Below are 21,128 nucleotides of genomic sequence, written 5' to 3' on the forward strand. Positions count from 1 at the left end.
CCCGAATGACGATACACGCTCAGTGAGATTTCCAGTCAAACTGATCGAAAGGAATCGAACCAAGATCCTCATGGTCACGGATATAGTAATTCGAGGTAAGACTGAGGCCCCCCTTAAGCGAGAAGTCCGATTTCTCTTTTCGTTGAAGCCACAACACATCGTAACCAAGTGTAAACGATCAGCAAGAGGCCCAACCACGCTACAACATATCCCAAGTAATCGAAAATTGAAACAAACAATTATACGTAAGAGGTGATCAACTGAAAAAATTTTTTGGCCTTCTTGCCCCATACGTGGGACAAAACACCTTCAAGCGAGGGGCAAAGCGCCTGGTGTAGGCGTTTTGCCCCACATTTTGGGCGTTTTGCCCAAGAACTGCCAAATGAAAACTCAAAAGGTATAAAGAACTTCAAGGAGCAAGGTGGCAGAATGGTTAAGACGCTTTTCTGCCAATACAGAGTCCGTGAGGGACTGGGTTCGAATCCCGCACTCGCCCTTTCTCCGCCCAAGTTTGACTGGAAAATCAAACTGAGCGTCTAGTCATTTGGATGAGACGATAAACCGAGATCCCGTGTGCAACACGCACTTGGCGCACTGAAAAAGAACACGTTGCAACGAGAGTGTTGTCCTCTGGCAAAATTCTATCGAAAAAATCCATTAACAGGTATACAAACATATATACATGCACTCAAGGCCTGACTTAGCGTGTTGGGTTAAGCTGCTGGTCAGGCATCTGCCTAGTGGATGTGGATTTGTCCGAACGCAGTGACGCCTCCTGAAAAAGTGAAACTGAAACTGTCACACAGCCTTCATTCTTTCAGCTTATCACTCCACCTCCAGTAATTACATAAGCACGTTCTCTCTTAGAGTCTAGACAATTCTATCATACTCACGTCAAAAGCAAATTCTACAATATAAATGATGAACAAAACTGGTTGCAAACCTCCCCCTCCCTCTCTGTCTATCTGTTTCTGTGTGTGCGAGCTTGAGAATCCAGGTTAGCAAATCAATCAGCGTCACCACAATCGCAGTTAGGACAGACAAACTGGACAAATCCAGGGGTGCATTCTTCATGGTGCCCCTTGGAGGCACATAAGTTGCTGCACCCACACCTCACGAGGACTGGTGCGACTGTACAGCTGACATGTCAAACAGGGCCAGTCCCCTTCTCCCTCCTTCACCTCTTCCAGTTTTCATTTGGCAGTTCTTTCAGATTTCTTCCTAGTCTCAGCCGTGCTACTCTGCTGCTTAAGTGACATTTCTTCTCTGAAGAAGTTTTCTTTGCCGAGTGAGTCGCAGAGTCATCCACAGTCATTCACCAGACAGTTTCAGGTCAAGACCAGTGTCAGGCAAAAGGGCCTGTTTATCATAGTTTTCTTCCTACTTGTCATTGACTGTATTCTGTAAACATTAACAAAACAGAGAAGAAACAACCTGAGTCCGATGGGTATATGGAAGCAGATGGATGACCTGGACTTTGCGGATGATCTTTCCTCGCTGTCCCATAACCAGCAGAAGATGCAGAATATAAGACCACAGTACTAGCGGACACCTCAAGTAGGCCTCAACATCCACAGGGACAAGACGATCGTTAGAGAAAATGCATCCAGTGCTGAGCCAGTCACACTTAATGTACTGGATGAAGGTGAAACATTCACTAATCTTGGAAGCACCATCGACAAGCAGGACGGCGCAGATGCAGATGTCAAAGCAAGCATTTTCTAGGCCAGAGCAGCCTTAATACAGCTCGTGAACATCTGGAGCTCTAGAGTGCTGTAAAGATAAACTAAAGATTCGGTTTCTCAATTCCAGCGTGATGTGTGAGCTGTTGTGTGGTACTGGGTGATGGGGGATGAAAAAAGACTACATTCAACAAAGTGCCGATATTCATCAACAGCTGTCTGAGAAGAATCTTCCAGATCCACTTACACAAGATCAGCAACGTCGACCTATGAAGAAGACACAGTTGTCAGCTGAAAGGAACTGGAAGAAGATACAGAGGATCAGGCAAACGCTACGACGAAGATCATCGTAAAGCATCACCAAACAGGCCCTGACATGGAACCACCACAGGAAGAAAAAGATATGCTGACCGAGAAACACTTGACGAAGACACCTCCAGGCAGACACCAAGATGATGGGCCTTACCTCGAGCCAGACAGAGGCATGGGCACAGCTAGGATAGGGGATTGTGGAGGTCTGTTGTTGGTGGCCTACACTCCAGAAGAGATGAAAGGCCTCAGTAAGTCGTCTTTGCCTGTTTCTCGAGAATGTCTGTTTTGTACAGTGAAGATGTTATGATGGCCGCTGATTCTGCTTTTTTGTAAATCCACAGGCCTTTTGAATGTAAGTTTTTTTGAGAGGAAGAATGGCCCTGATCTGCTGACTGGAACAGGCCCGGATGCTACATGTGGTTATGGGAATGGGCAGCTATTTGTTCCTCCCCCCCTCTCTCTCTCTCTCACACACACGCATGCATGAATGCACTTTGCCTTTTACGGTGCAATCAACAACCTTTGAACAGCATATCTCTCGTTGTGAAACAAATGGTGAACCCATTCTTTGTCCAACTGAATGTGAAGAGATGCCAAATGAAAGACGTATGCCTTTTCGTGTCTGCCCAAGATACACACCCTTGCGTAAAAAAATATACATTCCCCTGTATTATTACTGATTCCCTTCAAATTTCAAGATCCAGTCGCTCTGCTCAAACTCATAGGATGGTAGGATTATTAGATTATGAATTTATATAACAGAGCGCTTAAAGATCGTAACTGCAAGGTTAGCTCAAGCAACTGATAAAAAAGCATACATGTTTAGTGCGTAGTTGAATATCAAATAACAATGAATACCCCGTTGTTGCTATCGTCTACCCCTTTTGTTCACTTGGGACTTATGGCCTGTTAAAACTGACATTTCTTTTTTGCATTTTGTATGTATGAATGCACAAGTACAGCAATGCTGTTTGAAATATATCAAGCAAAACATTTGAAGAAGTCAGAAAGAAGCACAAAGAAAGACTGACGTCACTCTCCCTTCCAAATCACAGGGGGCAAAATGCCCAGTGAAGGGGCAAAAGGCCCACTGGTAAGCGTCTTGCCCGAACATCTTGTAGGCGTTTTGCCCCAGTTTGAAAACACTTGGATGACGGATTTTCCACTGAGGAAAAAGCATAGGAGATAAATTGGTTTCAAAGCTACGATTCACATTCCTTTCACCGCAAACCAAACACTCATCGAATTTTGCTTTGAATAAAGAACAGACACTGGCATCGAAATTCCATCAGCATGGGTTTTACAAAAATCAAGGTAAAAACAATCAAATACATGTGGAAAACATAGCTGACTTTTGAGTGGCCTCCGTGTAGGGGTGTGTTTTCCCGGCTATCAAGCGGAAACGGTGAAGTGTCATTGGCTCGCTGTGTACCATGGTCTCCGAAATGTTTGGGGTGGGCGTTTGACTGAACCTGACTGGGCTTCTTGCCCCGAATTACTGACCCTATAAACTCTTTATAATACTGGCAGAGGAGCGTATTACACGTATTACACCTTTCCCTTGCGTCAAACGGCAGGGTGGCAAAGAAATATATTTAAAAAAAAAAAGAAAGAAAAAAAAAGGCACACCGCACTTACACGCATCTGTGTGTGTGTGAAGCGGGTTTAATGTAAGCTTATCATTGTGAGATGAACTGAGTACATGATGATGATGATGATGATAATGATAATGATGATAATGATAAGAAGAAGAAGACTGAGAACAGAGGTCGTTAAATTGAGACAGAGACCATGCAGTGAAATAAAACCGCCCCGAACTGAATCAGCCCGCCATCAACTCTCATCCAAGTATAGCCTAGCTGTTTCTAGTATGGAATTCTCGGGTCTGGGATAACTGCGTTTCAAGTTAGTTATGGAATGTTCCCGTCACAAACTTTGAGAAATCTACGTTTTGCACACGTAAAAAACAAAACAAAAACCAAAAAAAATCATTGAAAAATATAATTTTCCAGCACACCGGTTGGTGGACGACAAAGTAAGTGCTTCATGTTGACGTGTCCCCTGTACACAAAGCGCGTTCATGCGACTCTGACAGTACGTACACCATCAAGCTCTCAGTTCCTATAAGCTTACTGTGCGAAATGTGCGTTACTTTCGCATTGCCTCTCTTTGGCGCTCTGTGCCAGCGTGTTATGCTCGTTCCGGGGCGAGCGTGTGCTTCGAGAAGTCTCCACACCAACCCAACACTGCCATCAGTTTCGCAGGCTCGGGCTTTGGAAGCAGCAGAGCACTGATCTCAGTGGACAAGATCGACGAAAAGCGTTCTAGATCGTTGATCGTGCAATTCTTTAATGAACATTCCTGTACATGCCTGCATTATACTGCACCACGTATTTATTTTAGTGGCCAACGATTTGTGTGAAACACATTCACAGCAAGGTTTTGATGCGGCTTGGGACTGTAGGGGGTTTTCACTTTTAATTATCCAGATTTTCCTCCCAAAAACGCATGCCCAGTCGTCAGTGCTGCGGTCTGAGTGAAACATTGGTCGATAAAAGGTGGATGACACAGTAATTTGGCACAGTTCATAACCGTAAGTAGGAGCGCACGTGTATATGAATGCTTGTAGCAATCTAATATGCCTGTGTTTGCTTGCTGATGTACGTGCGTGCGTTTCGTTGTGTTTATCTTAAGATGGCCTCGTGCATTCATTATCATAATCAGAATCCTAAAGTTGCAGTTATATCAGTCGTGCAAATTACCGTGTTTGACAAATCGATTGTTGAAAGCTGCGGAGTGTGAAGTAATTAGTGACCAGATTAGGCCTGATGAGGACTTCTTGACGAAGCGTGTACAGGTAATTATAATTTTACTGGATTCTTTTGCGCGTATTTATGTAACGTGTGTGTACGTGTGTGCATGCGCGCGCGCGCATGTGTGTGTGTGTGTGTGTGTGAAAACAGACTGAGAGAGAGGGGGTGGAAACTGATGTACTTGCGGAAATGTTAATGCAGTGTCCGGCGCTTTACGTGCAGCTTACTTTAGCGATGGGTGTGCGGATATATTTCCTTTCGTTTCACGTGTACTTTAAGTTAGCGAAATCTCTTGTCATTTGCAAAGGGCGCGGCGCTTGCAAGTACGTCGACTGGAGACTCTTATATCCGTAATAAATCTTGGATGAAATGTCCGACATGTTCTGGCCAGTCAGTGTAAGAAACAAACGGTATGAAAGGTAACGCCAGTACTGACTGCACGCGCGTAAGCAGTATAATCAGTATAGTTATGTGGTGGTATTTTACCAGTTTATTTATTTATTTATTTATTAAGACTTCTTGCTATTGCGCATATTCTTGAAGCTCTATGCGCTTTACCGTGGCAACAGCACCGCTAAAAACATCCACTCAAACACTCAGGCCCCAGGCCCCACACAAACATATGCATATAATTTTAAACATAGGTAAGAGAGAACAATTAAAAGAGGTCATGTCAGTTGATTAAATCAAGAAATGCAACAGGTATATATATATATATATATATATAAAGAAGATAAAAACGAAATAATGATAACAGTTTCAGTTTCAGTAGCTCAAGGAGGCGTCACTGCGTTCGAACAAATCCATATACGCGACACCACATCTGCCAAGCAGATGCCTGACCAGCAGCGTAACCCAACGCGCTTAGTCAGGCCTTGAGAAAAAAAAGGTGAATAAATAATAGATAAGCTTACATAAATAAATAAATAATAATTATGATATAAAAAAGGTAGTAGTAATGATAATAATAATAATAAAATAACAATAAATAAATAAATAAGACAACAATGATGATAAATAAGCAAATAAATGTAAAACATGAAGACATACATTCTCACATACACCCACACATGCATAACAGATATGCACCAAACATGCAGTTTCACAGATATGAAAGCACAGTCAATGATAACAACAAACTGAAGAAGAGAATTGAAATTGAAAGAACACAAGCACGTGTACGTGTGCGCATTCATATACATGTAGGTACATACATACATACAAAACACACAACGTGCGCGCACACACACACACACGCGCGCGCGCGCGCGCGCGCGTACACGGCGTACGCACGCACGCATACATGCACCAACAAACGCAAGCCGTGGCATACCCAGATTACACACTGCTCACGCACTCACTCAATGACACACACACACATGTGGTTCGTCTGTCGGGATCAACGAGGACCATCTAGTCATCCTAGGGGTGGGTGGGTTGGGCTCTGTGGGTGCGCAGATGACTGGTCAGGCCAAATCGCGCCCGGAAGGTTCTGAAGCACTGTGGACAGGGGATAGTGGCGGCTGTCGGGGACTTGCTGGCACTGCTTTTCCTGGCCTGTCTGCGTTGCTCTGCTGCAGCGATTCTGTTGGGCTCACAGGATTTGGCGCCTATGTGGACAACTGAACGCCACTTTGGTCTGTCCATTGCATTCAGCTCCCATGTGTCGTGGCTGATGTTGAAGGCCTTCAGAGAAGCTTTCAGAGTGTCTTTGAAGCGCTTCTTTTGGCCTCCATGGGAGCGCTTGCCATGTTGGAGTTCGCCACACAGCAGTTTTTTTTGGGAGCCGGTAGTCTGGCATGCGAACTACTTGACCTGCCCAGCGCAGCTGGGCCTGCATCAAGATGGTGTAGATGCTGGGCAAGTTTGCACGAGTGAGCACCTCTGTGTCAGGGATTTCCTCTTGCCACTTTATGCCGAGAAGTTTTCTGAGGCTGGTGGTGTGGAAGTGGTTCAGCTTTTTGGCGTGGCGTTTGTAGACCGTCCATGATTCATATCCATAGAGCAGTGTGGTGAGAACTATGGCCTTGTATACTTTGAGCTTCGTCTCCAGGGTGATGTCTCTCCTGTTCCAAACGTTCTTATGGAGTCTGCCGTAGGCAGCGTTGGCAATGGCGAGTCTGGCATTCACCTCGTCGTTGATGACAACTGTGCGAGAGAGTGTACTGCCCAGGTATGTGAACTTGTCCATCGCGTTCAGTCGTTGCCCGTTGATGAAGATGTTTGGTTCAACGTAAGGCTTTCCTGGAGCTGGCTGGTGCATCACCTCAGTCACCGCACGTTCCATGTGGCAATGGTCAATGAGGTGCTCCTTGTTTTCTTCTTTGTTTCCTTTGTGTGTCGACCGCTTGAGTAGGGTCCCCGTCAGCCGCGGTATGCTGACTAGGGTGGTGTGGAGCAGGCAATGTTCAGGGCACCTTTTCTAGCCCCTTCCTCATGCCATGGAGGTGAGCAGTGCTGTCCTGAAGAGGGCTGCTCAGTCGCTCAGGGGACTGCCGATCTCCACCGCTGCTCCAGTCGATAAAAAAACGACCCTATGGCCTGAGCTGCCTGTGTGCAGGTCCGCGGCTGCGACTGCCAGTGTACCCACACCTGTCGCTTCGTCGCTCGCCTGTCGCCACAGGGCTTGGGGAAAATGATGGTATGGGATGAAGGATGACTGATGACTTGCGCGATGACTTTGTTTATAGTGAGGAGGAGTTGCGCACCGTCGACCTCACTCTCTTGTCCGATGGATACGGATGCAGTGGATGACCAGGATGTCCTATGTGTCTCATCTTGCCGTCAGCACTCCACAGTGCTCTGCTGCAACCGTCTTCCTCTCCGATGAACCATGAAGGTTTCTTCCGCAGAGTCCGCCGGATCCAGTCTTCACATGCTTGGATAGACAAGCCATAACTCACCGAGGGTTTGAGACCCGTCGGCTACCCTCGCCTAGTTTAGCCAGCCTGTCAAAGCTGTTGCCCGGGGGTTGGGCGCTGCCGCATGCTAGCAGCTTCTATGACCCATAGGTGAGAGCTGGGTGCCGTTGGGGACCAATAGAGGACGAACCACTCCCTGAAGAGCGTGACAAGCCCCCCCCCCCCCCCCCCTCTAGACGGGTACTACCCCTCCCGTGCACCCCTAACCCCCCCCCCCCACCCCCACACACATACACGCACCTACAGGCACATACACACACGAACACAGATCAACAATCAAATAATGCAAACTACTACGACATTACATAAAAAAAAGTTCCTGCTAAGCAGTTTCCTCAGTCGGGCAAGTAAATAATATACTGATTTAAGGGAAAGTAAATATTATAGCCTACTGATTTAAGGGGGGAAAAGGGTAGGGCTGGAAAAGAGGTAAGAAGGGCAAGGCCCGGTGGAGTTTGGTATGAGTTTAAGTCAAAGTGAAATCTTTCCGTTTCTCCCTGGATCCCTTTCTGTTTTTCTCTGTACGTGTCTCTGTACTGATTTGTTTCACTCACGTGCTCTCTTTTTGTCTCTCTCTAATTTCCTCACTTGTCCACTGTGACTCAGTTGTCATGTTTCAAGTTTTAAGATCTGTAACCGCGATAAACTTAAATGGATACTTTTTTTTTTTTTTTTTTTTTAAATTAACGAACTTGAAATGGAAAGATGTACGGTAGGATCCCCCCCTCCCCTTTCCCCCAAAAACTCCAACCTCATTTTCCTACAGACCCCTTTTCCCATAAGAGCTTCTTTCCGTTTGATCAGTATACCCAGACTATGTATAACTCAGCTACAAGTTACCATCTTAATGGACGTTAATCAACCAGTTGATATTGTTTATCTTGATTTCAAGAAGGCGTTCGATTCTGTCCCGCATAAACGACAGTTGAAAAAACTCCACTGAGTCTTATGGTATCCAGGGAGGTGTATTTCAGTGGATAAGAATTTTTTACAGTGTCGTGCACAAAGGGTACTTGTGGGTGAATATTTATTAAATAAAGTTGATGTTCTCAGTGGCACCCCACAAGGCAGTATTCTGGGTCCCATCCTATTTACAACATTTATTAATGATCTGCCAGATGAAATCCAAAGCATATGTAAAGTATTTTCTGATGTCACAAAAATCTACCATAAAGCAGCTGGTAATGTCATTCAAAAAGATTTAAAGGTATTGCAAGAATCATCATATACATGGAACCTCTGTTTTAACGTATCAAAATGTAAGGTTATGCAAACTGGCAAACACAGCCCTGGTTATGACTACACAATGAATATTGGTAATCATGTTCAAACTATAAATGCGTGTAAAGAGGAAAAAGATCTAGGAGTGACAAACTTTCCTTTGGGCCTCACATCCAGAGAATTATAAATGAAGCTAACTAAATGACTGGAATTATAAAGAGATTTTTTACTTTTAAAGGTAAGGTTACCTTTTTGATTTGAAATTATATAAGGCCTCATTTTGAATATGGGAATGTTGTGTGGTATCCTGCATGGAAATATCAATCAATAGCTATTGAAACTGTTCAAAGGAGAGCTACTAAAATGTTGAAGGAATGCCAGAATATGACATATGGAGAAAGATTAAAGTATTTAAATTTGCACTCTCTGAAGGGACGAAGGATTAGGGGAGATTTGATACAGACTTACAAAATTATTAACAACGTTGAGGACATTGATACTAACAATTTTTTTACTCTTCGCCAATCAAGCATAACAAGAAATTCTGAAGGAAAAATATTTGTTCAACCATTTTGCACTAACAAAAGAAATATAACTTTCTATTCGTGTTGTTAACATGTGGAACTCACTACCACCTTCAGTTAAATCTGCGAAAGATACTAACAGTTTTAAGAACTTTCTGGATTGCGATCGAAAATTTGGTAACATGTATTATAAATTTGACGAACAATTGCTTTGATATATCGAAAATGAATTATGCAATGCAGACCAAAAAGATACTAACACAAACAGGGGACGTTTATCGGCCGCGAGGCCTAAAGGCAGAAATGCCAGTCCCTACTACTACTACTACTACTACTACGCTAATGTAGTAGAAATAGCCGGGCATCTGTGTTCTTTTAATCTTACATGGAGCAGCATTTCGTCGGTAACTATGAATTATGTAGCATCTAGGTCTGGCATAACCATTGGCGAAAACAGCCAGGGAGGAGATCTCCGAGATGAAGTCCTTCTCATAGCCAGCCACAACAATTATGATAACGATGAACTAGCTGCTGTGGCGAAGTGGTAAGCGTCGCGGACTGACGGCTGGGAGGACGCGGGTTCCGAATCCCAGCGGACTGAGGTGGGTTTTGCGGTTGCCCGCGGCCGGCTCCTACCCAGAGATGAGTGTGTTATGGGCTCAAGTAGGAAGACAGGGACCCCACAGTCGAATATCATCGACTTCACGGATGCTTCTTTGGGTGTGTTGCTCAAATTTCCTGACCAACACTGCAAATGTCTGTATCTCTCGGGCCTGGTTGACGCCGGGATATCAGTATGACAGGAAGCGTATAGTACAGCCTTGTCATGTCGTCCAAAACCTAAATAGACCTCCATAGCAGCATTATCGTCATCCTCCTCCATCATCAACACACACACACACACATATATATGTGTGTATATATATATATATATATATATATATATATATATATGTATATCATCAGTAATGGGTGGCGCTGCAGTGTAGCGACGCGCTCTCCCTGGGGAGAGCAGCCCAGATTTCAAACACAGAAATCTATTGTGACCCCCCCCCCAAAAAAAAAGAAGAAGAAGAAGAAAGACTATACTATACAATATATAATCCCAAATTTTGTGGTCTTTCATGCCCTGCTGTCATAGTGACATCAGTTTCGATACCCCTCCACTTCCGCGCTTTGGGCGAGTCTGGTCAAGATCTTTCGTGTATGCGGATTCATGTGGGACTGCCGTTGGCGGTCTCCACTCTAGGGGAGACGCTCACTCAGTCTGGCTCCGCGACTGAGCCATTAGTGTCGTCAGTAAGAGGCTTAGTAGGTAGTGTCCAAAGTACGTTAAATCAGAACAGGCACCACCGAGCAGTGCAGGGTCTCCTCTGGTGTGTGACCTCCTGGCGAACTAATATTGATGGTTCCCTGTGTACTGCCGGCACATAAAAAGACAGACGAACCCGGGTGTGGCTGTGTTTGGGGGACGGAGTTGGGCGGTGTGGGAGTAATGCCACTGAAACGGTGCAGATGATGGGGCAGCAAAAAAAATTTAAGATGAAATAAAACAAATGAATAAATGAAACAAAAATTTCAATAGATAAATGAATGAATAAACAATGATCATAATAATAATATTGATAACGATGGAAATGATATATAGCGAAACGCTCGCCCTGCGGCACGAAGCGCCTTTAACTGAACAGTGCGTGTGGCATGAATTAAAAAGAAGAAAAAGAAACAAAAAAAGCCATTAAAGATATAGTTAAACAAAAAAAGCCATTAAAGATATAGTTAAACTTATATATACGATATTATACACATAATTATATACAAAAGAAATTTAATACAGTGTTACGTCGCTCACAACACAGCCGATTTCCCCCCAACCCTTCCCCCCTCCCAAGCCCCTCCGCACCCCTCTCCCACCCCTTTCGTTGTTCCGCCTCCACTCAGTTTTGCACTGCCAGTGACTGGAACACATTTTAATAGCATAGTGGGTACTAACGCCGGAGCAAAATTGCTGACGGAAAGTCACTGGCAGCGGGAGATCAAATCGAATGTTTTGTTGTAACCAACCAACCATGTTCAAGCGGAGCCAGTTGACATCGACGTGGAAAAGTTCAGGGTTGACACGCAGCGGCCATGCATGCCCCCGTTCGTGCTGAAGGTCTTTCGTCAGTCCGGGTCGTTCACCTCACTTGCTGCACACCTGCTGCCAATATAGGTTATCTGCACTCTTGCAAACCCAGGACAGAATCGCTATCGGCAAAACAATGTGAGTGGGGAAGAGGGGGGGCCGGGTGTGTGTGTGTGTGTGTGGGGGGGGGGGGTGGTAACGGGTAAAGTTAAACAGAGAGCGGCTGAATGCCGCCGCCGCCGGCCGGAGAACAACTGAAGATGAAAAAGCAGAAGAAATGCAGTCGCGCGCTAAGCTGGAATCCCTCCAGCAATTGAGTTTTTAGGAACATCTGGACTCAAAGAAGAACTCGAAGAACTCGTTATCCGCGGCTTCTTTTTTTCTTCTACACACTACCAAAGTACATTTGTCTCACTGAGTTCTAGGGCCGGCACTACGTGACACTTGAGACAATTAATCACTACATTAAGCCGGAAAATAGAACCGAATTAACTTACAGCATCAACGGTGTAAATGCTCTTGGCACTAAAATCCACCTAAGACGCGGAACAGTTGCAAGTCCCATTATTCACGTATGGCCATGGAAACTGGAAATAATTTGAGAGTCATCCCGGCCGGCGTCACTGAGAGTCGCCATTGCCGCCTTCATTCATCGTTGGCATTTTCAAAGCTTTCCCAGTTCTCCGTTCTATTCACTGTCAAGCCCCCTCCCCCCTCCCCCTCAGTCATTTTGACGTTTTTGTCACTTATGTTAGCTACTGCAGCCCCGCTTCCTCACTTCGTACACGTTTTTAAACTGAGTATGACACACGGAAACGAAGTACTCAGCCGACCGTGACCGCCAAAGAAAAACCCGCCAACTGAACAAACTGGAAGCAAAAGGCTCAGTAAGCAAATGTAATATTTCTATCACAGTCTACGCACCCGTTTTTCAAGCCTGTTAATAGGTCGTGCATGAAGGTGAAATATGATTAAAAATCACTAACAAATGAAAAATTTCTATTCAGAGCACGTATGTTTCCTTCCCCTCAAGTTGATTTCAGTTTTCAGTTCTCTCTCTCAGTCTAACCCCCCCCCCCCCCCCCCCCCCCCCCCCGCCTCCCCTGATTTCTGTGCCCTTTGAGGTTAAAAGGTGGTGCTTGAAGGTCAAATGTAAAAGCGACACCCGATGAATGCTTATGTTTTTTTTTCCATTCCACGCACTGCCGTTCCGGCCCACCACTCCGAGTCCCCTTTTGATGTTTTTGTCATCCTCCGTTCCACCTCACCATACCATAAAGCCCCCCCTCCCCCTCCCCATCCACCTCCCCACCGAAAAAACACACACTTAAAAAAAAAAATCAAAAAATCACACAGACAAAAACACGACGGACTTACGGAAAAATACGTATAATTATTATCAACTGAAAGCAAATTGTAAATCCAATATTTCGCCATGATACTTTGCCCTTTTGAAGTTATTCAAGTCAAGTCAAGATTTTATTTCATGATGGTAAGTTGAATAAGCAGCAATTGCTTTTTTTACATCAAGCCATCAATGAAAAAAAAATTAAAAAGAAGGGAAAAGAAAGAAAAAAATAGAAGAAAGAATAGAGAGAGAGAACAAGCAGGTGAAGAGCAACAACAACAAAATGCATATATATATATATATATATATATTATATATATATATATATATATATATATACTGAAGAATATTGTGATAAAGAAATACACAATTGCATTTCCATTTCACACACACACACACACACACACACCACTGAACACAAATTATTCTTCTTGTGTGCAGATTGAAATGAAGTAAAAGTGACACAAATGATAAGAAACCACGAGTAAACTGAACAGCTAGATCGGATTCAGTCTTCGCGCCTTCCGATCTTTTCAGTCTCGGCGGCGGCTTCTTCGAGTTGGTTACTGCACGTGCAGTATGATCGTCGCCGGGTAAATTTGTCTTGAATTGTGGAGATGAACTGCCCTCAACGAACAGAACACGTTTTGGTAGTTCTCGGAAGAATATTCAGGGTGCAGAACGAGATACTGTTTTTGCTTTGTTTTGTTTTTTCAAATGTTGTATGGCCGAGAGGACAGGAGTGTGATCGGGGAAGGGACGGGGTTGAGGGAGGGGCGGGGGTTGGAGGTCGCGGCCCCGCGGTCGGCTAAAGCCCGTGTTTGCTTTTTCAACCCACTGTCATCAGTTGACACTGGCACGAGTACGTGTCAATATTTCTGTTTCCTGCAGGAGTGGTGGCGGTTGTGATGGGGTGGGGGAGGGAGTGAGTGACGCTCACGTGATATGATGGGGAATGATGCACTGAGCAATTTAAAAAAAAGAAGTTTACAACTGTACAAATGAACCCATCTTGTCAGAGCAACTGATTTGGTCTAGCCGCGCTCGCCACGCACGCAACTAATTCAGTGATAGTTTTTTTTTTGGAACACGAACAGGCCTTGGGAGAGGCCTAAACCGTCGACAGTCAAACCAAAGACTTTAGGGCTAAAGTCTTTGGTCAAACTAAGTAGGTTTGTGGGGACAGGGACAATTCCGGACACCTGATTGGAGGAAAGTTCCACTCGATGCCAAGGACGGATGGCCTGGTTTCTGTTTTAAACTTGTGGCGATTTGAGTATACCTGTGCAAAGGCGTGCGTTAAAAAAAAAAGAAAAAAAAAAAAGAGTTTATAAACGTACATCAGTGTGGAGTGTGCAGATTTTTTTTATTGGTTCTGGGCCTCAGGTGGAGTGATAATATATATATATATATACTAGGCATACATACAAGCTTACACACACACACACAAATAATTATTTATATGTAATTTATATAGAGAGAGTTCTTGAATACGCAGCTTCCGATTGCTCTTTCTCTCACTCTCCCTCCCTCTCCGCTTATGCATTAACCTCTTCGTCAGTGCCAGGCATTATTTTGACTCATGTGCCGTTCCGATTTGTCTGGCGGTTCAAGTTTGGGTTGTGGTGGGTACGATAATTATTAACAAAAAATTCTAGCACGTCAGTAATTAACTATTGCATGCAAGAAAGTATCCATTACCCGGCATACTTTTCTGAAAGGAAAATGAACAGATTATCAGACTCTGATAGAAGACCACTTTGCACACAATATGCATTCTTTTAATTTGCAACTGCTGCCTGTGCCATGCCCACTTATGTAATTCATGCTCACTGACTTTCAGAACGTCTAAGGTTAACATTATTCCAGTCGGCCCTCGAGTCAGTGCAGGGTCAGTTGAGGATCGGGGGTGAGCACTGATCACTGGCACGAGCTCGCTTGCGGACGCGAGGGCTGTTTGATCAACGCGAGAGTGCTTTCCTGAGCCGGACTATAAATGGCGGGCGATTTGAATCAAGCCAGTTTCTCACCAGAGTCTGACACTGTGACGTCGGTGAAGGTTTATTCAAAATAAAAGCCTAATAAAGCTACGGTTTGGCTTCATTTATGGCAGAGAGCGAGATTTGCCTAGCAGCTTCCAATCTAGACCTGAATTGACTTTGGAAAGTACAAAATGTGTCAGCTACACGTAATACAAAATTTGAATGCAGAGAAAAGGGGCGCAACCGAAACCTTGCTCTCGGGAGTTAAGACTTTAAAACCATGCAGTACTCGTAACGTAATTCACGATTTGCACGAAACTGTTCATCTCCCCCCCCCCCCTCCAACCCCCTTCATCACTTTCTCTCTTCCACAGGGCAGGGAGCCCTGTGTAATATTATTGGATGTTGCATTTAAGGTCAGCCCTCGGTCAACCACAGAACTATTCTCAACCTCGCTCCTCCTTTGCTGGGTACATCTGGCTCTTCAACTAATTTCGCCCTGCCTCCTCTCTGCATATCATCAACTTCCAGTCATGTCAAGCGAACCATCCTACAAGATTTTGCCACATATATATTGCCCTCAATCCATCGACGTCAGTGACTTGTAAAGTTTCTGCAACATCTTGAATGGCAACATCTCGATTTTTTTGTTGTGACACACAGCTGTTTCAAGCGGGTCCCGTTTCAAGCCGCCAGGGTAAGGTTGAGGTTCATCTTGCGCCATTTGAAAACATTTGGGAGAGGGGATAGGAGGAGGTGGGCGGGGGTGGGGGTGGGTGGGGGTGGGGGGTACTGACAATAACATCCAGAAATCATCACACAGCATGATTGGCTGTTGCTTCTCGATCAGTCGCGGATGATTATATTAGACATATATAGCCTTTCTGATAGCAAGTGGCTACTGGAGCACATCAACTTAGAAATAGAACTATGAAAATTCTTGAAATGACGCTCACGTATATTACACGTCAGGGCAACGAGGATGCCGTTTTATGACGTGTAGATATATATATATATATATATATATATATATATATATATATATATATATATATATTTATACACACACACACACACACGTCATAGGGCACTGTAGAGGTTAACGCGAAGTATAGGTCAACGATTTTTTTTTGTTTGAGTTTCGATTTTTCTGGGGCCTGTTGGAGACAGAAAGAAAAAATAAGTAAAATACACCGCATCTCCATTCTCCAACGTACATCATAAACATCTTTGTGGCTGTTTCAGTGTAATGACAAGTGTATTTTTATGTTCTTCCAGTCAGTTCTCCTGCCACAGGTGATTGTAAGTTTTGGTTTAGGTTTTTGCGCCTGCAACATTAGTGAACTGAGCAGTGATTAAGAGATGAAAGAAAATTAACTTGGCTTTGTGTTGTATGAAATTTCTGAGCAATCTCTCTCCATCCCTCTCTTTTTCTTGTCCAGTCTTGAGAGAGAGAGAGAGAGTTGGCGCACGCACACACGCATGTGTGTGAAAGTGTGTGTGTGTTTGTATGTGTTTACTGTAGTGCAATGGTGTCTGCTTACAATAAATGTTTCCCAAACTCACTGTCTTCAAAACAGCTGTACTGTCTTTCCTTTTTTGTATGTGTGTTTGTGTGTCTTTTGTTATTCCCCCATTGTATTCAGTAGGAATGTTTGAGAAAAGGAACAATGAGTGATTTACATCTGACAACACTGATTTGTGTGTGTCTGCATGTAAGTGTGTGTGTGTGTGTGTGTGTGTGTGTGTGTGTGTTTTCCTTCCCGTGCATGAGATTTTTATTTGATTTTTTTTTTTTTTTTTTTACAAGCCAAAATGATTGCTTATTTCACAGCTGATATGAGATATTCTACCTGCTGTGTTTCAGATTTGTGAAAATTCAAGAGCTGAAAGACCAGAAGACATCTTGAGATACTAGAGACATAAATCACACTGATGATTGTTCCCTAAAAGTCGTAACGCACATCTTTTCTGATACATTTGAGTTGAAAAATCAAAACAAAAGGACACATTCACAAAGTAATGAACATATCTGTTAATTGACACACACACACAAAAAAGAAGAAGAAGAAGAAAAAAGACTCACTGAGACAGAAAGACACAAAACAGAGAGATTTCCTGAATCATATACACAATCAGAAAGAAACATCACACAAATATATAAAAATTTCTGTGAGAAAAAGGAGAATCCAAGCGAGGCACAATGTCACTGGAAACATCCCAGCTGAGCAGCATGGACATAGGAGTGCTTGTCAGCTACTTTGTCCTCGTCATTCTGGTTGGCGTCTTTGTGAGTATAAACTTGAACTATTTGTTTCCTGAGTACCGATTCATCCCTGATAATTTTTCTTTCTTTCCATTACACGACCAACATCTAATTGTCGATGGCTCTGTCATGGTTGATGCATGCTGGGTATTTTCATGTCTCCATAACCCTCCGAACACCGACATGGATGACAGGATCTTTAACGTGCATATTTGATCTTCTGTTGTTGTTTCTTCCCAGGAACCAAGTACGGATATTTTCAAACTACAGTGGTCATGTTTAATTTCACTTTCTGAACAGTGTTTCCCATAAAGATAAAATGTAAGGGTCCCAGGAACCCTCTGTAAATATTTTTTGGGGGGGTTCCAGGATTTTTAAGGGTCTCCATGTTGAATTAAAAGAAAACACTTCCTAATCTCTGTTTCTGATTTTTAAATATATTTTTATATTGTTTTTTGTTTGTTTTTTTGTTGTTTTTTTCCCTTTCTTCTCTATTCACACCCACACCTACACACAGGCACATGTACACACACGCACTTACAAACACACACACACACACACACACACACACATATGCTTGCACTCACTTGCACTCATGGGTGCACACGTCCACAGCACACACCCACACCCACACTTGAATGGCATAAAGTGCACTGAAAGGGAAACAACCTGCATTGTTTCAACTATTAGCTAATACTTTTTCACTCACAACTACCCTAATTCCCTTTTTTCTTTTTTTTTTTTTTTGAATGTGCATGCATTTCTTAAAGTCTGTTGTGAACATACAAAAAAAAAAAAAAAAAAAAAATGCACGCGGGGAAAAAATATATAATAAAAAAAAGAAAGAAAGAAAGAAAAAAAAAAGCAAACATGCACACACATGCGCCATTATTTTCATGAAAACTTTTTTTTTTAAACATATCGGCACATTCATGTCTAAACTACCTGGTATGAAAAAGTGAATTAACCATAGGAAAAGTTTTAAAACCAATGCTCTTTGAGAGACTATTGTTCTCTCTTCTTTGACTATTTAGAGGGTCAGGTACGGAGCGGGGTAGGGGTTGGGGTGGGGGAGCTTGTTTGATGTCGCTGGTTGTCATGAGTTGGCAAGTACCCCTTTTCATGTGGTTTCAGTTCAGTGATTCTGTGTTACACACACACACACACACACACACACACACACACTCACACAAACCCGACCAGCCAAAAAGAAGAAACAACATTATGTTAAAAAAAAAAAAAAAAAGAGGAAAAGAAACACACACACACACACACACACACACACACACACACACACACACACACACAAATTCCTAAAGTTTTTGATGTGTTAATGCAATGAAAAAGACCAAAATCACTACTGGTGTAGCAGGCTATTCTTACCCACATTGGTTTTTACCCCGGGGTCAAATCTTGCTGGCCCTGATTAACTGGATGGTCTGTGTAGACTAGCCTGGATTGACCCCATACGGTTAACTGAGACTGGTCAGAACTCATCCCCCCCCATCCCCCAAGTTAGATTTTACCCCCTTCTAATGGATATTGGGATCGTTAGATGGTTGCTGGAAATGACCCCACAGGTAAATTTGGCCCATTTGGAATTGACCCTTCCCTCTACTATTTAGTGGACATTCAGTGAAGGGGTGGGAAGAGTGTGTGTGTGTGTGTGTGTGGGGGGGGGGGGGGGGGGGGCATTTTATCTTAATTCAGATCAGCCCCCTTCCCATTCCACTTGGTAGTTCATTCATGCTACCCATCTCCTAGTTGGGAAGGGTGGGGTGTCATGTTGAGCAAGCTTGAATCAGTCCCCTCAATTCATTCTTTTTTCATATGTATTATTATCATCATCCTCGTTATTGCCTTTATCACTTACCACTTTGATTATTGCAGGCAATGTGGCGAGCCAACCGAGGAACTGTCAGCGGCTACTTTTTGGCGGGGCGGAGCATGTGGTTTTTGCCAGTGAGTACTGGGGATACCACCACCTGCATGTTCACCTGTTGGCACCTAGACCCTTTTGTATGATTTTGTCTGATGATAATGCATTGATAATAATAATGATGATAATAATAATGGATACTTGTTGAGCACTTTCCTCCCTTAAAAGGAGCTGAAAATGCTTTACAGTAAACATTAAACAGTTACACACATATGCAGTAACCCACAACAGAAAAAAACACAACAGATTTAATGCACAAAAGCATAAAACAGATTCAAAGACTATGCCTATTACTTAATTACACACACACACACACACACACACACACAAAGAAAGAGAGTTTGCATAGCTTATAACAGAATGTCAATGGAAAGGGATGGAAAGTCTATGAATAGGCATTTTCAAAAAGATGTGGTTTCAGACCTGTTTTAAGACGCGTGCCATAGCTGAATGGTTAAAGCGTTGGACTTTCAATCTGAGGGTCCCGGGTTCGAATCACGGTGACGGCGCCTGGTGGGTAAAGGGTGGAGATTTTTACGATCTCCCAGGTCAACATATGTGCAGACCTGCTAGTGCCTGAACCCCCTTCATGTGTATATGCAAGCAGAAGATCAAATACGCACGTTAAAAATCCTGTAATCCATGTCAGCGTTCGGTGGGTTATGGAAACAAAAACATACCCGGCATGCACACCCCCGAAAACGGAGTATGGCTGCCTACATGGCGGGGTAAAGACGGTCATACATGTAAAAGCCCACTCGTGTACATACGAGTGAACACAGAAGAAGAAGAAGAAGACCTGTTTTAAAAAATTGAAATGAGGGAGAGTGGCGAAGATCGTAAGGTAAATTTGGATGGTGTGCACTAAGTTGAGTGATGGTTGAGTGTGAGATTGCCTGACTCGGGAGCGAATGTCTCCGGTTTGATTCCCACATGGACCAGACTCCCCCCTTGACTTGAGTTGTGGTCTTGATGACAGTATTTTTGGATGAGAGATCTGTGTGCAGTACGCTGGTGATGAGGTAAAGAAGTTTTCCCTGGCAGAACTCTGTGGACAGAGAGTAAAACAAATACATACACTGACAGAAAAAAATGTGCAGCACTTCGGAGTAACCCAAATTTCACCCATGCTCTGCATGTGTCAACAGCTTGACATTCTTGTGTTTTTGTTATGTTTTTGTCTTTCTCTCTCTCTCTCTCTCTTGTTCTCTCTCTCTCTCTCTCGTTCTCTCTCTCTCGTTCTCTCATTCTCGCTCTCTCTTCCTTCCTGTTGTTTGTTTTTATTAAACAAGTACATTTTCAACTATAACAGAATTGCCTGTTCAGTTAGAGAGATGTAGTCATGAGATAACAAGTGCCTACCCGCAGGCGGTTGCCTCCCTTAAAATGGCGGCCAGCTGACGCATAACCAGCCTCATGATTTCTATTCCTTCCAGTTCAGCTTGGTGGATGGCGCAAGTTCCAGTTTCTTGTATTACTGTTGATGACTTCAGATTGGTGTTTTGCACATGTGAAATAGATAACCTGGCCCATGTTGGAATGACCTTTCCAATCCAGATGGAGTCATAGTAGTTTCATGTGACAGGGGAAAGCACAAATTTGTTCACATGTATTATTTTAGAAATAAAGGGTAATTTTTGCATTATTATGACTGAGTGTGCACTTGTGCTTTCATGACTATATTTTGTATTGTTCTTGTAGATTTTGAATTGGTTCTTGTTTTTATGGATGAAGTGTGTTTGTCTGCTGTTGTTCAAAACATTTCTTATAGAAATGTACTTAATTTTTATATGAGAATGAGTGAAAACATGCCTCGATAACTAAATGTATTGATTTTACAGATCGGAGCTTCACTGTTCGTCAGCAACATTGGTACGGAGCACTTCATTGGTTTATCTGGATCAGGAGCAGCCAGTGGTATCAGCGTTGGAGCCTGGGAATTAAATGTACGTCAATGTGTGACAGGTTTGATATATTAAATAATCATAAGATTAA

The 21,128-nt window shown here is 43.4% G+C and overlaps 1 protein-coding gene across 1 annotated transcript in view; it reads left to right on the top strand.

Moving 5' to 3' along the window:
• The first annotated feature begins 4,285 nt into the window (after positions 1 to 4,285).
• The window catches only part of LOC143287578 (sodium/myo-inositol cotransporter-like), a 67,075-nt gene continuing 50,232 nt past the window's right edge, over positions 4,286 to 21,128 (top strand). The window contains exons 1-4 of the mRNA XM_076595683.1: positions 4,286 to 4,587; positions 16,796 to 17,218; positions 19,085 to 19,156; positions 20,975 to 21,079. Coding sequence (XP_076451798.1) covers positions 17,132 to 17,218; positions 19,085 to 19,156; positions 20,975 to 21,079 — 264 coding nt within the window. The 5' untranslated portion in view covers positions 4,286 to 4,587; positions 16,796 to 17,131. The remainder of the gene's footprint in view (positions 4,588 to 16,795; positions 17,219 to 19,084; positions 19,157 to 20,974; positions 21,080 to 21,128) is intronic.

Source organism: Babylonia areolata, chromosome 11, assembly GCF_041734735.1.
Source record: "Babylonia areolata isolate BAREFJ2019XMU chromosome 11, ASM4173473v1, whole genome shotgun sequence".
Classification (NCBI taxonomy): domain Eukaryota; kingdom Metazoa; phylum Mollusca; class Gastropoda; order Neogastropoda; family Buccinidae; genus Babylonia; species Babylonia areolata.